Consider the following 12,600-nt stretch of genomic DNA (forward strand, 5'->3'; position numbering starts at 1 on the left):
ATCCATCTTTTCAGCCCTAGTAGAAGATTTCCAAGTAGCTTTTTTTTCTTATGTATTTTATGTGAGTTTCATGTGTTTGTAATTACTGGCTAGGGCTTCCATTTGTGAATTGTTGCAGTGTAACTCGTCAGCTAGCATGCCTTCTAACCTCTTATTTACCAAGTCTGTGCACCCTGGATTCTCTTGCTGCTGTCGGTGATGTCAGGTCTACAATCTACTCTTAGTACTGTCTGTAGGTTGTTTATCGCCATTAGCTCTCATTATTTTAAATGGGTACCCACCCACCTTATACTCTAACCACAGGAGACAGGGCTGCTCTGGAGATAATATCTTGTAGTCTACTCTTTTCTCCTCTTTTTACTTTATTCCTGAAAATTTTCTAACTGTAGCTCAGTGTGAGAGAAAGCATTTATGAAAAACAGCTTCTTGTGTGTGAAAAATCTCTTAAAAAATTGGAAGTCTTGTTCCTAACTAAGAACTCAGAAACACAACCTGCCATGTGTCTAACAGACATTAGTTTGTAAATATAGAGTCTCACTAATTGCACTTAGAGCTCACAGCACACTGCCTGTTGTGTCTTGTTACTTGAGGGGGAGAATGGAGAAGTGTGTGTGTGTGTGTGTGTGTGTGGTTATAAAATGCTAAATGTAGAAACATGTTGGAATAAAGGTTTCTAATTCCATTACATGTCCCTCCCCCCCCCCACCTTTGACGTGAGGTTAATTGGTTCACTGTAGACCTTTCCTGAAGAAGCAATTCATCAGTTTTTCTGATACTGTGGGACTCACCTGAATTCATTTGGGGTGCCTGTGTGTAAAGTAATAAATCAATAATTTATTGTCTCCTTTCTCCTTTTATTCGAGTGGCTAAAAATCAACAAAAAAAGTGTGACTTTACAAAATTACTGTTTGCTTATATGAGATCATTGCTTTGCCTTTCAAATTAAAATTTGTAAGTATTCTTAAGAATGGTTTTGGGGGAAAAAAAGAATAGTTTTGATGGTTCAGGCTCATGTGTTTGCAGCAGAAGTCTGCAGATGGAGTTTCTCTTGTCAGCTGCACCCAAATAACCATTCAGAGACTTAGTATTAATTATAAATGCTTGGCCAATAGCTTAGACTTGTGTTCAGTCAGATCACAACTTAAATTAACCTATGTCTGTTAATCTGTGTGCTGCCCTGAGTCTTGTTTCTCCCATCCATGAACTTCCCATGTTGCTTGCTTCTTTTGCATCTGTCTGGAGACTCTGCCCTTCTTCCCAGCATTCTCTTTTCCTGGAAAATCCAGTCTATCCATTGATCAATCAGCTTTTTATTAACAATGAGAGCAATACATATTTACAGTATACAAAAGATTGTTCCACAGCAGAAGTCATTGAGTGGTTTTCTAAAGGAAAAGTTATATATAGCCTTATATTGTACATCACGGTAAACTGTTCAGAAAAAAATCCTTATATATTTTCAATAAAAAGTGCTCCTCCATGATAAATAAACTTACAGCAAAAGGTGAGACATAAAATAATATAATTTTATATAATATATAATAATATATCAAAGACTAGGAAGCTGCCCAAACCGATTAGCTCAACAGTTCCATTTTACTGTTGAGCAGAGAGAGGCCCAGGATCAGATGTAGGTATCAGCAGTCAAAGTGAGGCCTTCCTTTTCTGTCCCCTGTTTTGATGCTATTTCTCCAGTCTTTTGCCAAATTATTACTTTTTAAATTTTAACTTCATGTGTATAGGTGTTTTGCCTACATATATACCGTTTGCATGCTTGGCAGAAGAGGGCACTCGATCCCCTGCAACTGGAATTCCAGAGGGTTGTAAACTGCTGTGTGGGTGCTGGGAACTGAACCGTGGACCTCTGGAAGAGCACCAAGTGCTCTTTGCCACTAAGACATCTCTCTAGCTCCTTGCCAAAGTGTTTATGAGAAAGGATTCTTCCTTCCCCTTTCCTCCGTGTTGAGTGCTACTTTAGGTAGTATTGGGACCAGGGTTTAAAATATAATACTTCCGGGAGAAGGATACAGTTTTTTCTGTTATCTATAGTAGGGTTTGAGTTGTTTTCAATGATAGAAAAATTTGGAATGTTTGTGAGTCTGTGTGGTAATAGAAAGGGAAATATGAGAAATTTATAGAACTTTGACTCCTCAACTGGTGAGCTATTTATAGTTGATTTTCTATTCAGTTTTTATGCAGAAGGACACTACCTAAGATTCATTGATGATTATGCCAAGGTCTTGAGGGCATCACTCCCTCCCATTCCAAATGTATTCTGTCATTGCGGTTCCCCTTTTCCTCATTTTTAACCTGGGTAGGATTTATGCTTTGCTTTCTATCTTGATTAGCAGTGAGGGAGTTACAGGTATTAAATAGTACACAGGAAGGCTGAATTGGCAGTTAAAATCATAGAGTGTACACTGTCTTCCACTCGTTGGTGTTGGGAAGGCTATTTTAGCCCACTGTAAGCCTCGGTTTTCTGGTTAGCAGAGGGTGATTGTAGGTGCAGTTTTACACCCAGAGAGAATTTTTACTCCTTTTGTGCAGCTTGCATCCCTGCTGTTTTTGTTCCTACTGCTGTTCCTGACATTCTCAGCCCAAGATGTTTTCCGCACCTGCCTTGGTAAAGGCTAGGAAGAAAGGGTTGTGATCCACCTTTCCTAAGGAAAGATCGGATAGAGTGACCCCTATACTGGGGAACTGAAAGGATTTTTGTCTGGGTGAATTGATGGGAGCTATACCTTGCACATGTGTTTTCTAATGCCACTTCCTACCAGTTCTTACAATCCAACAATGGAACTGTTTCGTGTTTGAACCATATGGTGGTTTTGGCATTAGAGGGACTCAAGGGCTCAGTCACTGCGTTTACCACCAGATAAGGGACAGAGAAAGCTGAGGGAGTTGCTCAGCTGGCTGAGCACATGCCAGGACTTTCCCTCAGGAGGCTGTTAATATGTCTTTCAAAGTGTTGATATCAAGTGGAGTCTAGAAGAGAAAGTCAATTCAAAGGCGGCTGCCAGGGAAGAGGGGAATGATTAATAAAGGGTGTTTTAACTGTTTGAACTGGTTAATTGTTGAGTTACACTGTTGAGTGAGTTCTCTCCTTTCTAAACTGACTACATACCTGTCATGTATGCACTTGTCTCTAGCCTGCATCTGTTCATAGGCTAAAAATGAAATCCACTGACAACTCTTACTGGAGGACTTCTGTAGTTTTTCAAGAAAATCTGACTGGCATGAAGCTAGGACTTGTTTTCATTGTACTTGATTGTAGTTTGGAAGCCATTTCCAACCACAGATCTATGCGATCTAGTCCTGGAGTGTGTTTGCTTGTTTTGATCAGGTATAGGAATTTGACTACCCCTGCTAGACAAGGACACTGGGAACCTATACTAGCCCAATTGTTCCAGGTAGTTTGAAACATTTTTTAAAATGATACCTAAAAGGGGAAATTCTAGGATTGGGGTATGTTTCTAAATTATGGAACTTTTCATCAAATGATTTATTTAGCCTTTATTTTATGTGCATTGGGGTGAAGGTATCAGATCCCCTGGAATTAGCATTACAGGCAGTGGAAAACTGCCATGTAGGTGCTGGCAGTTGAACCCTGGTCCTCTGGAAGAACAGTCTCTTAACCACTGAGCCATCTCTCCAGTCCCTTCTCTGCTCATTTTTCTAGCATCTGTACAAAATATCATCAGCATGTAGTTTGTTCTCTGTTGGCTTAGACAGTTGATGATGATCACAACTTAGCTAAAGCTAACCATGTTCCTGACTTCATATTTTGCAGGGATATCAGTATGAACAATATCACCCAGTTACCAGAAGATGCATTTAAGAACTTTCCATTTCTAGAGGAGCTGTAAGTACTGTGTTGAGCACTGTGTGTCTGTGTTTTCTACTCCTTGTTTTTGGAAGCTTTTTCTGTGGAGAGAGCTTGATGCTTCCTGTCTGAGAACTTCTCATGAATTAGTTTCAGTGGGCTTTGTGCAGAGGAGTCGTGTTTGGGAGTTGGGGGAGAAAAAAACTTGCTTTTTAAGCAGTATAATTACTGAAGTTATTTTTGAAAGCCAGAACTAAAAACTGCTACTTCCATAAGACATTTCCCCCCCTGCAATTATTATAACCATGATTGCTGCAGTGACACAAGCTAATTACAGTGTGATCCTGAGATAACATGGCTCCTGCATAATTACCATTGTTGCCAAAGGAGTTGCTGTATGGGTAACAGAACTAGGAGGAATAACACAAGGTGTTCCAGAGTCTTAATGCAGCAGACCACTTTGACAGCAAGTGGACAGCAAACCGGAAACTGGTAATAGATCTCCTTGGCCATTTGCACATGACCTTTTGGGGGTAAAAGTATGTGACAGCAGCCTGCAGTGTCTCCTAGAGCACTTTTAAGAATATTTCTGTGGGAGGACAGGAGGGAGAGGGAACTGGGATTGGTATGTAAAATAAGATTGTTTTTAATTTAAATTAAAAAATTAAATGAAAAAGAACATATTTTCTGTTGCAATATGAAAAAATTGATGTGTTTTAAACCTTTCTTTAGTTGTATTTTCCATATGCTTTTAGTGTCCATAATGAAAAGAATGCACCTTTAGATTTTAAAAGAATAGGAAACTATGCATTATATTTTTGGAATCCTGGTGGAAAGTAAAATTAGATTTGAGTCAGTTAATATAAGCTCCAGTCCATGGATTATGGGGTATGTGGGGGTAGAAAGGTTACAGCTTGATACTAAGAGCATCAAAAAGACACAGGCCTGAAAGAATCTAAATTCCTACTATACATCATATCCTGCTCTGTCTCTGTTGAATATTAAAGCCAAGTGAGTGGAAACTGCCTCTTCCTTCTCAGCCCCATGCTTACAACATAGAGTTGGAGTCAAGTAAGACCCAGATTGTATTCCTAGCTCATTGAAGTAGCAGTTTAAAGACTTAATAAAATTAAAGAGAATTTTTTCTTCCCACACTGCTTAGTTGAACCTAATGCTTTCACAGCAAAAGTTGAACAGCGATTATTTGTCACAAGATTGAAAACTGGGTCAGATTACTTAGACTTTCTCTGCTTTGTGTCTTTGACTATAATGTGTGACTAATAATAATCCATCGCTTGTATTACTCTGGTGCATGCAAATATATATCTTAAATGTTTATTATGGTATTTGATACAGAATGTTATTTAAATGTTAGCTAGTATTCTATTATTTATAAAGTGCATAAGGAACAAAAAAGGATTTAGAGGTATGGTGTGTATGGTGTGTTTAATGCAATGAATATTAATTACCTTTAAATAATATTGTTTGAGCTAATTGCATTTGAAGTCTCTGTCTTCTGCATTATAATCAGTCATTAAGGAACTTTAATGCTTCCATATTTTTTCATACATAGTTCAGGATTAATATCTCTTTACAGATGTAATTATGCAATGAATGGACATTAACAAGTGGTTGCTCAGCCATTGTGTAGCCACTGTGGGACATATGATGTACCAGACAGGAAATGGAGACCTGCACTCTGGAGGGGGCTGCTGTGTGCAGACCACCTTTGTTGATGCCTGCAATTACCAGTTACACTTTTAAGGACTTTGGAGTGGGAACATGACTAATCTCTACTCTGTGAAATTTCACATCTTGGACTTCTTAAGATCTAGAATGCCAAGCATTTGTGAACCTCATGAGCTCTATCAACTGAGAGTTTTAATTGGAGCCAAATTGAGTTTGATTGGTAGTTCTTTGTAGCTAGGTCATGTTCTCTCTCTATTCTGCTATCACAGGATGGAAACCTGACAAATCAAGCTATTATACCCACTCTGAATACTGTATAGGACTTCAAAAAAATTCAGTTAGGATATCTGAAAGTTATTTACAAAGAATATTTCAAAATAGTCTTTAATACTCTGGCAATAGTTTAGGCATTCAAGGGAGTTTATTTTCCAGGTTAATATAAACATTAGAAAGCTACATTTTTGCTTTTTAAAACAATGTAGTTGATTTTAACATTCCAAAATGATGTGGCCTTGGCTATTGTAATGTTTCATAAACAGCATAACCATTTGTTCAAAAGTCATCTGGAAGTGATTTAAGAGTGATTGTGAAGCTGAGTGCCCTAAGTAGAAACGAGTGCCTTGCCCAGGGTTTTTCCATGTTAGTTAATGAGGTGTTCTTTATAACACATTACTGAGTTTGGCCAGGTTTCACGCAGGGGTCTGGAATGCCTAGAGTGTGGGGTAGATTCACTTCCCAACAATATAGAAGAAATGTTGCTAGATATTTACACATCTACCTCTCCTTTCAACAAACATTGAGTCCTGTTACCTGCCAGTCCTTGTGGTGCTTGTTAGGATATAGACTCAAGCATAGTTCTGTGGGGATCTGACAATATCCCTAGAATTGCATTGTTTGATGCCATACCAACTGGAAGCAGGTGGCTATTTAAATTAAAATCTGAACAAAAGTAAAAAATTCAGCTCCTTAGCTGAACTAGGGTTATTTCTTATGTTCTGTAGTGCTCGTGACTGAAAACAAGGCTTCGTGCATGCCGTACAAATGTTGTGCACAGAACCATATTGCTGGCCCTGAATGACCACATTACAGTGTCAGTGGTTACTATGCTTAATGGCTACCATACAAGCGAACACAGATAATTTCCATCATTGCAGGAAATTCTATTGGACAAAGTTGATCTAATTTCCAGAGGGAGATGAAGCTAACAGTTTGTGCATTGTGCTGAAGAAGTGTATGGAATGAATGAAAGCCAAAAGCACTAGAGGTACCCGAGACTCTAGAATGTGGAAAGCTTTCATAGAATCATTCCATTGAATTTTGTAGAGGTAGGAACTGGGCAGATGAAGACAGGAAGTATGGATAGCCTATAAGAACTTCACAGACTGAAGAGTGATATGGAGGTAGAATTTTCAGAAGAACTGGGCTATGCAAAGTGACTTGTTATGACTGTATTAGATGGTGATTCTAAAGACATTTCTCAGATTATGTCCATATCATGAAATGTTTTTGAGCCAAGCTGGGGTGTGTGTGTGTGTGTGTGTGTGTGTGTGTGTGTGTGTGTGTGTGTGTGTGTGTGTGTGTGGTGGGGGAGGGGGTGGTAGCTAAATGCTTCCTGAAGGAGTTTGGTTTGATAGGTTTTCAGGAGAGGCTAGAAGTTTTAGATGCCAGTTACTGAGAGTAGAGACACTGGCAGCCAGTTTGCTTGGGGCCTAAAGAATTCAGTTTTGTAAAGATACCGTGGTTAATAGCACACATATAAAGCCTTTCATTGTGCATAAGTCCTGTCTCATAACTACAAGAAAGTGAGTTGTATAGAGGCAGGAGCTGAGTTGAAAGGGTTCTGGGTCTTACTCAAGCTCTTGAGTCTGATGTTTTGTTGTTCTGAGTCCCAAAGTCTGGCCTTCAAAGCCCTGTTCTTTCCTAATCACTGAAGAAGGTTTACTCTTAGAGAACTATTCCATCCAACCTTTTCTATGTGGGTTAGATATTAGATAATATTGTTCCCAGTCATTTCACATTTAATCTACTTTTGAAAGTTTTGTAGCTCATAAAGATTGTTACTCCATAACATTCTCCCCTAGATTCTGGACCTAAATTCAGTACATGCAAGGTGCTCAGGACTCAAGATTTTTGTATCTCATCTTCCTAGTCTTTAAAATGAGAATCCTCTCCAGACAGTGGCGATACATGCCTTTAATCCCAGCACTTGGAAGGCAGAAGCATTCGATCTCTGTGAGTTCGATAGCAGCCTGGTCTACAGAGCAAGTTCCAGGACAGCCTTCAAAGCTACATAGAAAACCTGTCTCAAAACACACACACACACACACACACACACACACACACACACACACACACACACACACACACACACACACACAAAATGAGAATACTCACAGGACTCCTGTAAAAGGGATATTGAATTACATATAAAAGTATGCCCATGTGAAGTAGGGAGATTTCAATAGTTACTGTAAACATGTCTGCCCTTTTATTGAAAAATTTGGAGAAGAGGAGGTTTTGCTTGGAGGAAGGAATTGGAGTCGGTTGTTATGTCTGTTAGCAATACTCAGAGAAAGCTGGGATTCTGGGAAAACAGACAGCAGTGTCGGGATCTATATTGCCTGATACTATCTATAAAGCCACAAATGCTTCTGATTCCCTTGGACTTGTCAAGGCATTGGTAGCCATTTGGGGAATGGTTGAAATTTAAGAGTGTGAAAATGATTAGTTAGAAACAGCAGGAAGAATACCAACTACTTTCCCACAGACTATTACTGAAAAATCCCTGTAAATATTACAGGGAGGGATGTAGCAACAGCAGTTGAAGTCACTGCCAGCATTGGCACTCTGACAGTTATTATTGAACACACTCTGTGACTAAGATAATTCTGTCATTTCCAAATACTTTGACACTGAAGGCTTCACAATACTGAAGTGAAGGCCAGGACTTTGAATCCTAGTTCATTGTCACTGGTTTTGTTTAATTCCTTCAGTACTAAATGGAGCCACTACTTTCAAAAAGGGGTAAACGGTTCAAACAAGGATGGATAATCAGATGCAGAGTATTTGACCACAGCAAGATTTCCACCTTTCTGAAACCTCCATGTTCTCATCTGCAAGCCACGAAAATATGTTCTGTTTCATCATAGGCACCTTGCGAGCACTAGTTAAGTTTTTAGCATATAATAAGGTCTCAGTCATTGTGGCCTGCCACTGTTATTTCTGTTTTACTCTGCAGTCATTGCTTTTTTCCAGGATTGAACAATATTAGTTAATTTTATAAATGGGTTCAGGTAGGAACTATGAAGAAATAGTTTGAGAAATTGCAAATGAATTATTGTCAGATAATCTCACTGTGTGCTTCACAGGTGGAGCTAGTAACCAACTAGTGTTCCCTTCTGATATTGTATTCAGAACCTCTGCTTCTAAACTGTATGTGACTCACTTCACATTTAGTCCCTGGATAAGCTCTGTTAACTGAAGGAACACCCCAGCTAAGGCCATGCCTGTTCTCAGTTGCCTGGAGATAGATTCCGTTCTTTGGTAGCATTCCCTTGTTCTCCTTTGCACTATTCTAGTAGGAGGACCACTCGTGAAGATTACTACCCCATCAGTTGCATAGTGAGCCCAAGAAACTTCATTACCTGTCTCATTCTTAGCATTTTCTATAATGGCTCATTTGGAGAACTCTCAGACTGGAAAGTTAAGCTGAGAAGGGAGGAGTGGGGAGGGAGTTTGTATTAATTGGGACCTAATAGTCATAGGATAGGTCCTTTTATTTATTTATTTTTTAATATTTTATTTATTTATTATGTATACATTCTTCTGCATGTGTGCCAGCAGAAGGCACCAGATCTCATTCAAGGTGGTTGTGAGCCACCATGTGGTTGCTGGGAATTGAACTCAGGACCTCTGGAAGAACAGTCAGTGCTCTTAACCTCTGAGCCATCTCTCCAGCCCAGGATAGGTCCTTTTAGAATGTTGTTCTCCTAATCTTGTTTTAACCTATAAAACCCTTTGAGAAGGCTGAGTTTTTCTCATAGAAACACCTTGCTAGGTGACAGAATTCATTAGTAGCTGGGCCTGCTATGGGTCATAAGACTGACTATGACTCCCGTGCAAGTGGGAAGGCCAAGGGAAAGACTTAGTACAGTACACCATTCGCTAATTCACTAATTCTTTGTCAACAAAAACCCTGTTTAGCACTGAGCTAAATGAGATTCTTGGCTTCGAGGGAAAGGAACAGTGTACTCCAGCTATGAGAGTTCAAAGTAAAAGGAAAATTACATTTAGTAAGAAAGATTAAAGAAGACCTCATCAAAGAGCTGGCATTTCTCGAAAGCCTTGAGGGATGGTAGGAGTTATTTATGAGGAGATATGTAGAGAAGCTCAAGTAGAGAAAGGAAGACTGAGATGGGTAGCGCAAATGTTAGGTGAAGTAGTGCTGAATTAATGAAAACAATCAAGGAAGAGAAATTTAGAGGGCATTTGGAGCCAGACTGAGGACCTTTCTTGCTAGACAGTGAGGTTCTTTAGTGACCATTGTTTTTTTGAGCTAAGGACTACTTCAATCAGAAAAGGTCTTCTATCAATGTAATTTCATAGCAGAGATCTTAGATTTGAGAGGTTGGGAAGATAAGGAGATAGTGGAGCTAGCTAACTGTAAAAGTGTAGGTGAGTGTTACCAGAATTTGTATTTAGCATGGAAGTGTATGTCTTTAATACTAGCACTCAGGATGTATGGGCAGGCAGATCTCTGTGAATCCACAGACAGCCTGTTCTACACTGTGAGTTCTGGGCCAGATATCCTATCTAGAACGAGAGAGAGAGAGAGAGAGAGAGAGAGAGAGAGAGAGAGAGAGAGAGAGAGAGAGAGAGAGAGGTTTTTGTATATGTGTGTAAATCTGAATTAGGGCAGATAAGTAAAGTATAAAGTCAAGTATTTCCACGAGTAATTAGAATTAGAGACAACATGAAAATAAATAGTTCCAGAAGAGAAAACATCAAATTTAATTTCAAGTAAGCATGTTGAGTTACATAGAATATAGATAGGGACATGGGGAAATATGTGAATGGAATCAAGAATAGATTCATGGGTGTAGAATTGAGAGTCTTTTATGTTGAGGTGATTAATGGAAACTTGAGATTGTAAAAGCTTGCCAAGGGATAGAGGGCAGAAGAAAGGAAAGGGAAGACGGCCAAAGACAACTCCTTGGGAAACACTTGAATCAAGGTGTGGGAAGAAGAGAAGTGCCAGATGAGAACTAGGGCAGAACTCTTCCCCAGGAACTGTGGAAGAAGAGGCTTCCACAACGAAGCAAGGGATCAGCTTTGACGTGCTAGAGATGCCTACAGCTAGACACTGAAAAATTACTTTAAGTAGCTCTACAGTTTTATCAGTAGAGTGGTGACAGTGCCATTTGGGGAAAGAGTTCATTAAGAAACGGGTATTTAGGGACTATCAGTAGATTGCTTCCAGGCTTTGGGGAGTGAATAAAGAATATGGTCTGTATGTTAGCAGAGCTCACTGGGTTGAAGACACAAGCAAAACCGAGGCACGGTAGAGAATTGTTTCTTGGAGAACGGTGGAGCTGCTTCTGCTGGCATTGACTCTTGAGACTCAAATGTTACGAGAGTCTTCATATGTTCTCTGTTGTTTGGTTTTGAGTCTCTGCTTTTGTGGTGTTAGTTCCTTTCCTGCTGTAAATATCCTGGCTTCCTAGAGTGGGAGCTGTAACGCCTTCGGTAGTCGCTGGCGTGTCTCTGCATCCTAAAATCTCACATGAATGTCTGAAGGATTCCTTGCTGTTTTGAGCAGGGACCTGGGAGGACTGTGCTTGGCAGTCTTGCCTCCTTCACCTGTTCTTAAAAACACCTGTTCTTTTTGGTGGGTGGTCTAACCTGATTCATCAATCCATCCCTCAAAGCACTATGTAGACTGTAAAAGTGCCCCCCCCCCAAGTGAGCAGAAAAGAAAGCAGGAAGGAAGATAGGCCAGGCAGAAAAAAACCATGGATATCTCAGCCTTCTAACACCCGCTACTAGACACAACTGCAGGAAATGTTTCTTTAATAGATCAATCTAAAATGAACAAAGAATTGTTGGAGAATACTCCACTTGAATAGCTAGTTCCAGTAAACTACATCTGTAACTTTGTTGTAAGTGCTTAGCAGTCTATTAGTAGAGATGATGAAACAATGATGTGGTCTGACTTTGGGGGTTAGTAAATCAGAATTTAATGGAGAGCTAGAAGAAATCAAACTTGGAAATCCCAAGCAGTTCAGTGGTAAAGTGATACACAATACAGAAAGTGTAGAGAGGCACATAAACACATAGTTTGCCGGTTCCCTTATGTATTTTAATTAATGATGGCTAGTAGTTCTTTGTCTGAATATAATAGTGATTACAAGTAAACAAAAATATGTTTGATTTTCTATTAGCATAATAAAGGTATTTGCTGAACTATTTATTGTCTACTCTTATATGAGCCATGCTTATACAATATAATATTCAATAACACTATTGACTTTGGCTCAGCAATTGCATTTTACCTTGTCTGTTCACCATCAGTTACTTTGGGTGCTAATGGTACTTTGAAGATGATCATATTGGAGGCGCTGCAAATATTTGAATTGAAATCATATGTGGATATAAAACTATGAAGTATGAAACAACTTGACAAAAGCTAGATTTTCAAAACTGATTACAAAATTAATGGAAAGTCAGTGTTTAAAATATGGACATATAGAAAGATACAGAGGAGAAAGAACGACTAAGCAATCATTATCTCACCCCTGAGAGATAACCTTTGTTGATATTTTGTCCTGTACCCTAGAGTTTTTTTTAACACATTCATAATTTCTTTTAAAAATAGAATCTTACTATTTATTCTCATTTGTCATAATGCTAACATATTGGTAGATGTAAGTTTTACCACTAATGAATATATAGTACTTTTTCATCTTGGTACTTCATATATTTTTTTAAAGATTTATTTATTATGTATACAGTATTCTTGTCTGCATGTATGCCTCCAGGCCAGAAGAGGGCACCAGATCTCATTTTAGATGGTTGTGAGCCACCATGTG

At 39.1% G+C, this 12,600-nt stretch overlaps 1 protein-coding gene across 1 annotated transcript in view; it reads left to right on the forward strand.

The window, feature by feature from the left end:
• Lgr4 (leucine rich repeat containing G protein-coupled receptor 4) overlaps positions 1-12,600 on the forward strand; it is a 102,169-nt gene that overhangs the window by 52,658 nt on the left and 36,911 nt on the right. The window contains exon 2 of the mRNA XM_005064808.4: positions 3,791-3,862. Coding sequence (XP_005064865.1) covers positions 3,791-3,862 — 72 coding nt within the window. The remainder of the gene's footprint in view (positions 1-3,790; positions 3,863-12,600) is intronic.

This window comes from Mesocricetus auratus, unplaced genomic scaffold (assembly GCF_017639785.1).
Source record: "Mesocricetus auratus isolate SY011 unplaced genomic scaffold, BCM_Maur_2.0 Super-Scaffold_100004, whole genome shotgun sequence".
Classification (NCBI taxonomy): Eukaryota; Metazoa; Chordata; class Mammalia; order Rodentia; family Cricetidae; genus Mesocricetus; species Mesocricetus auratus.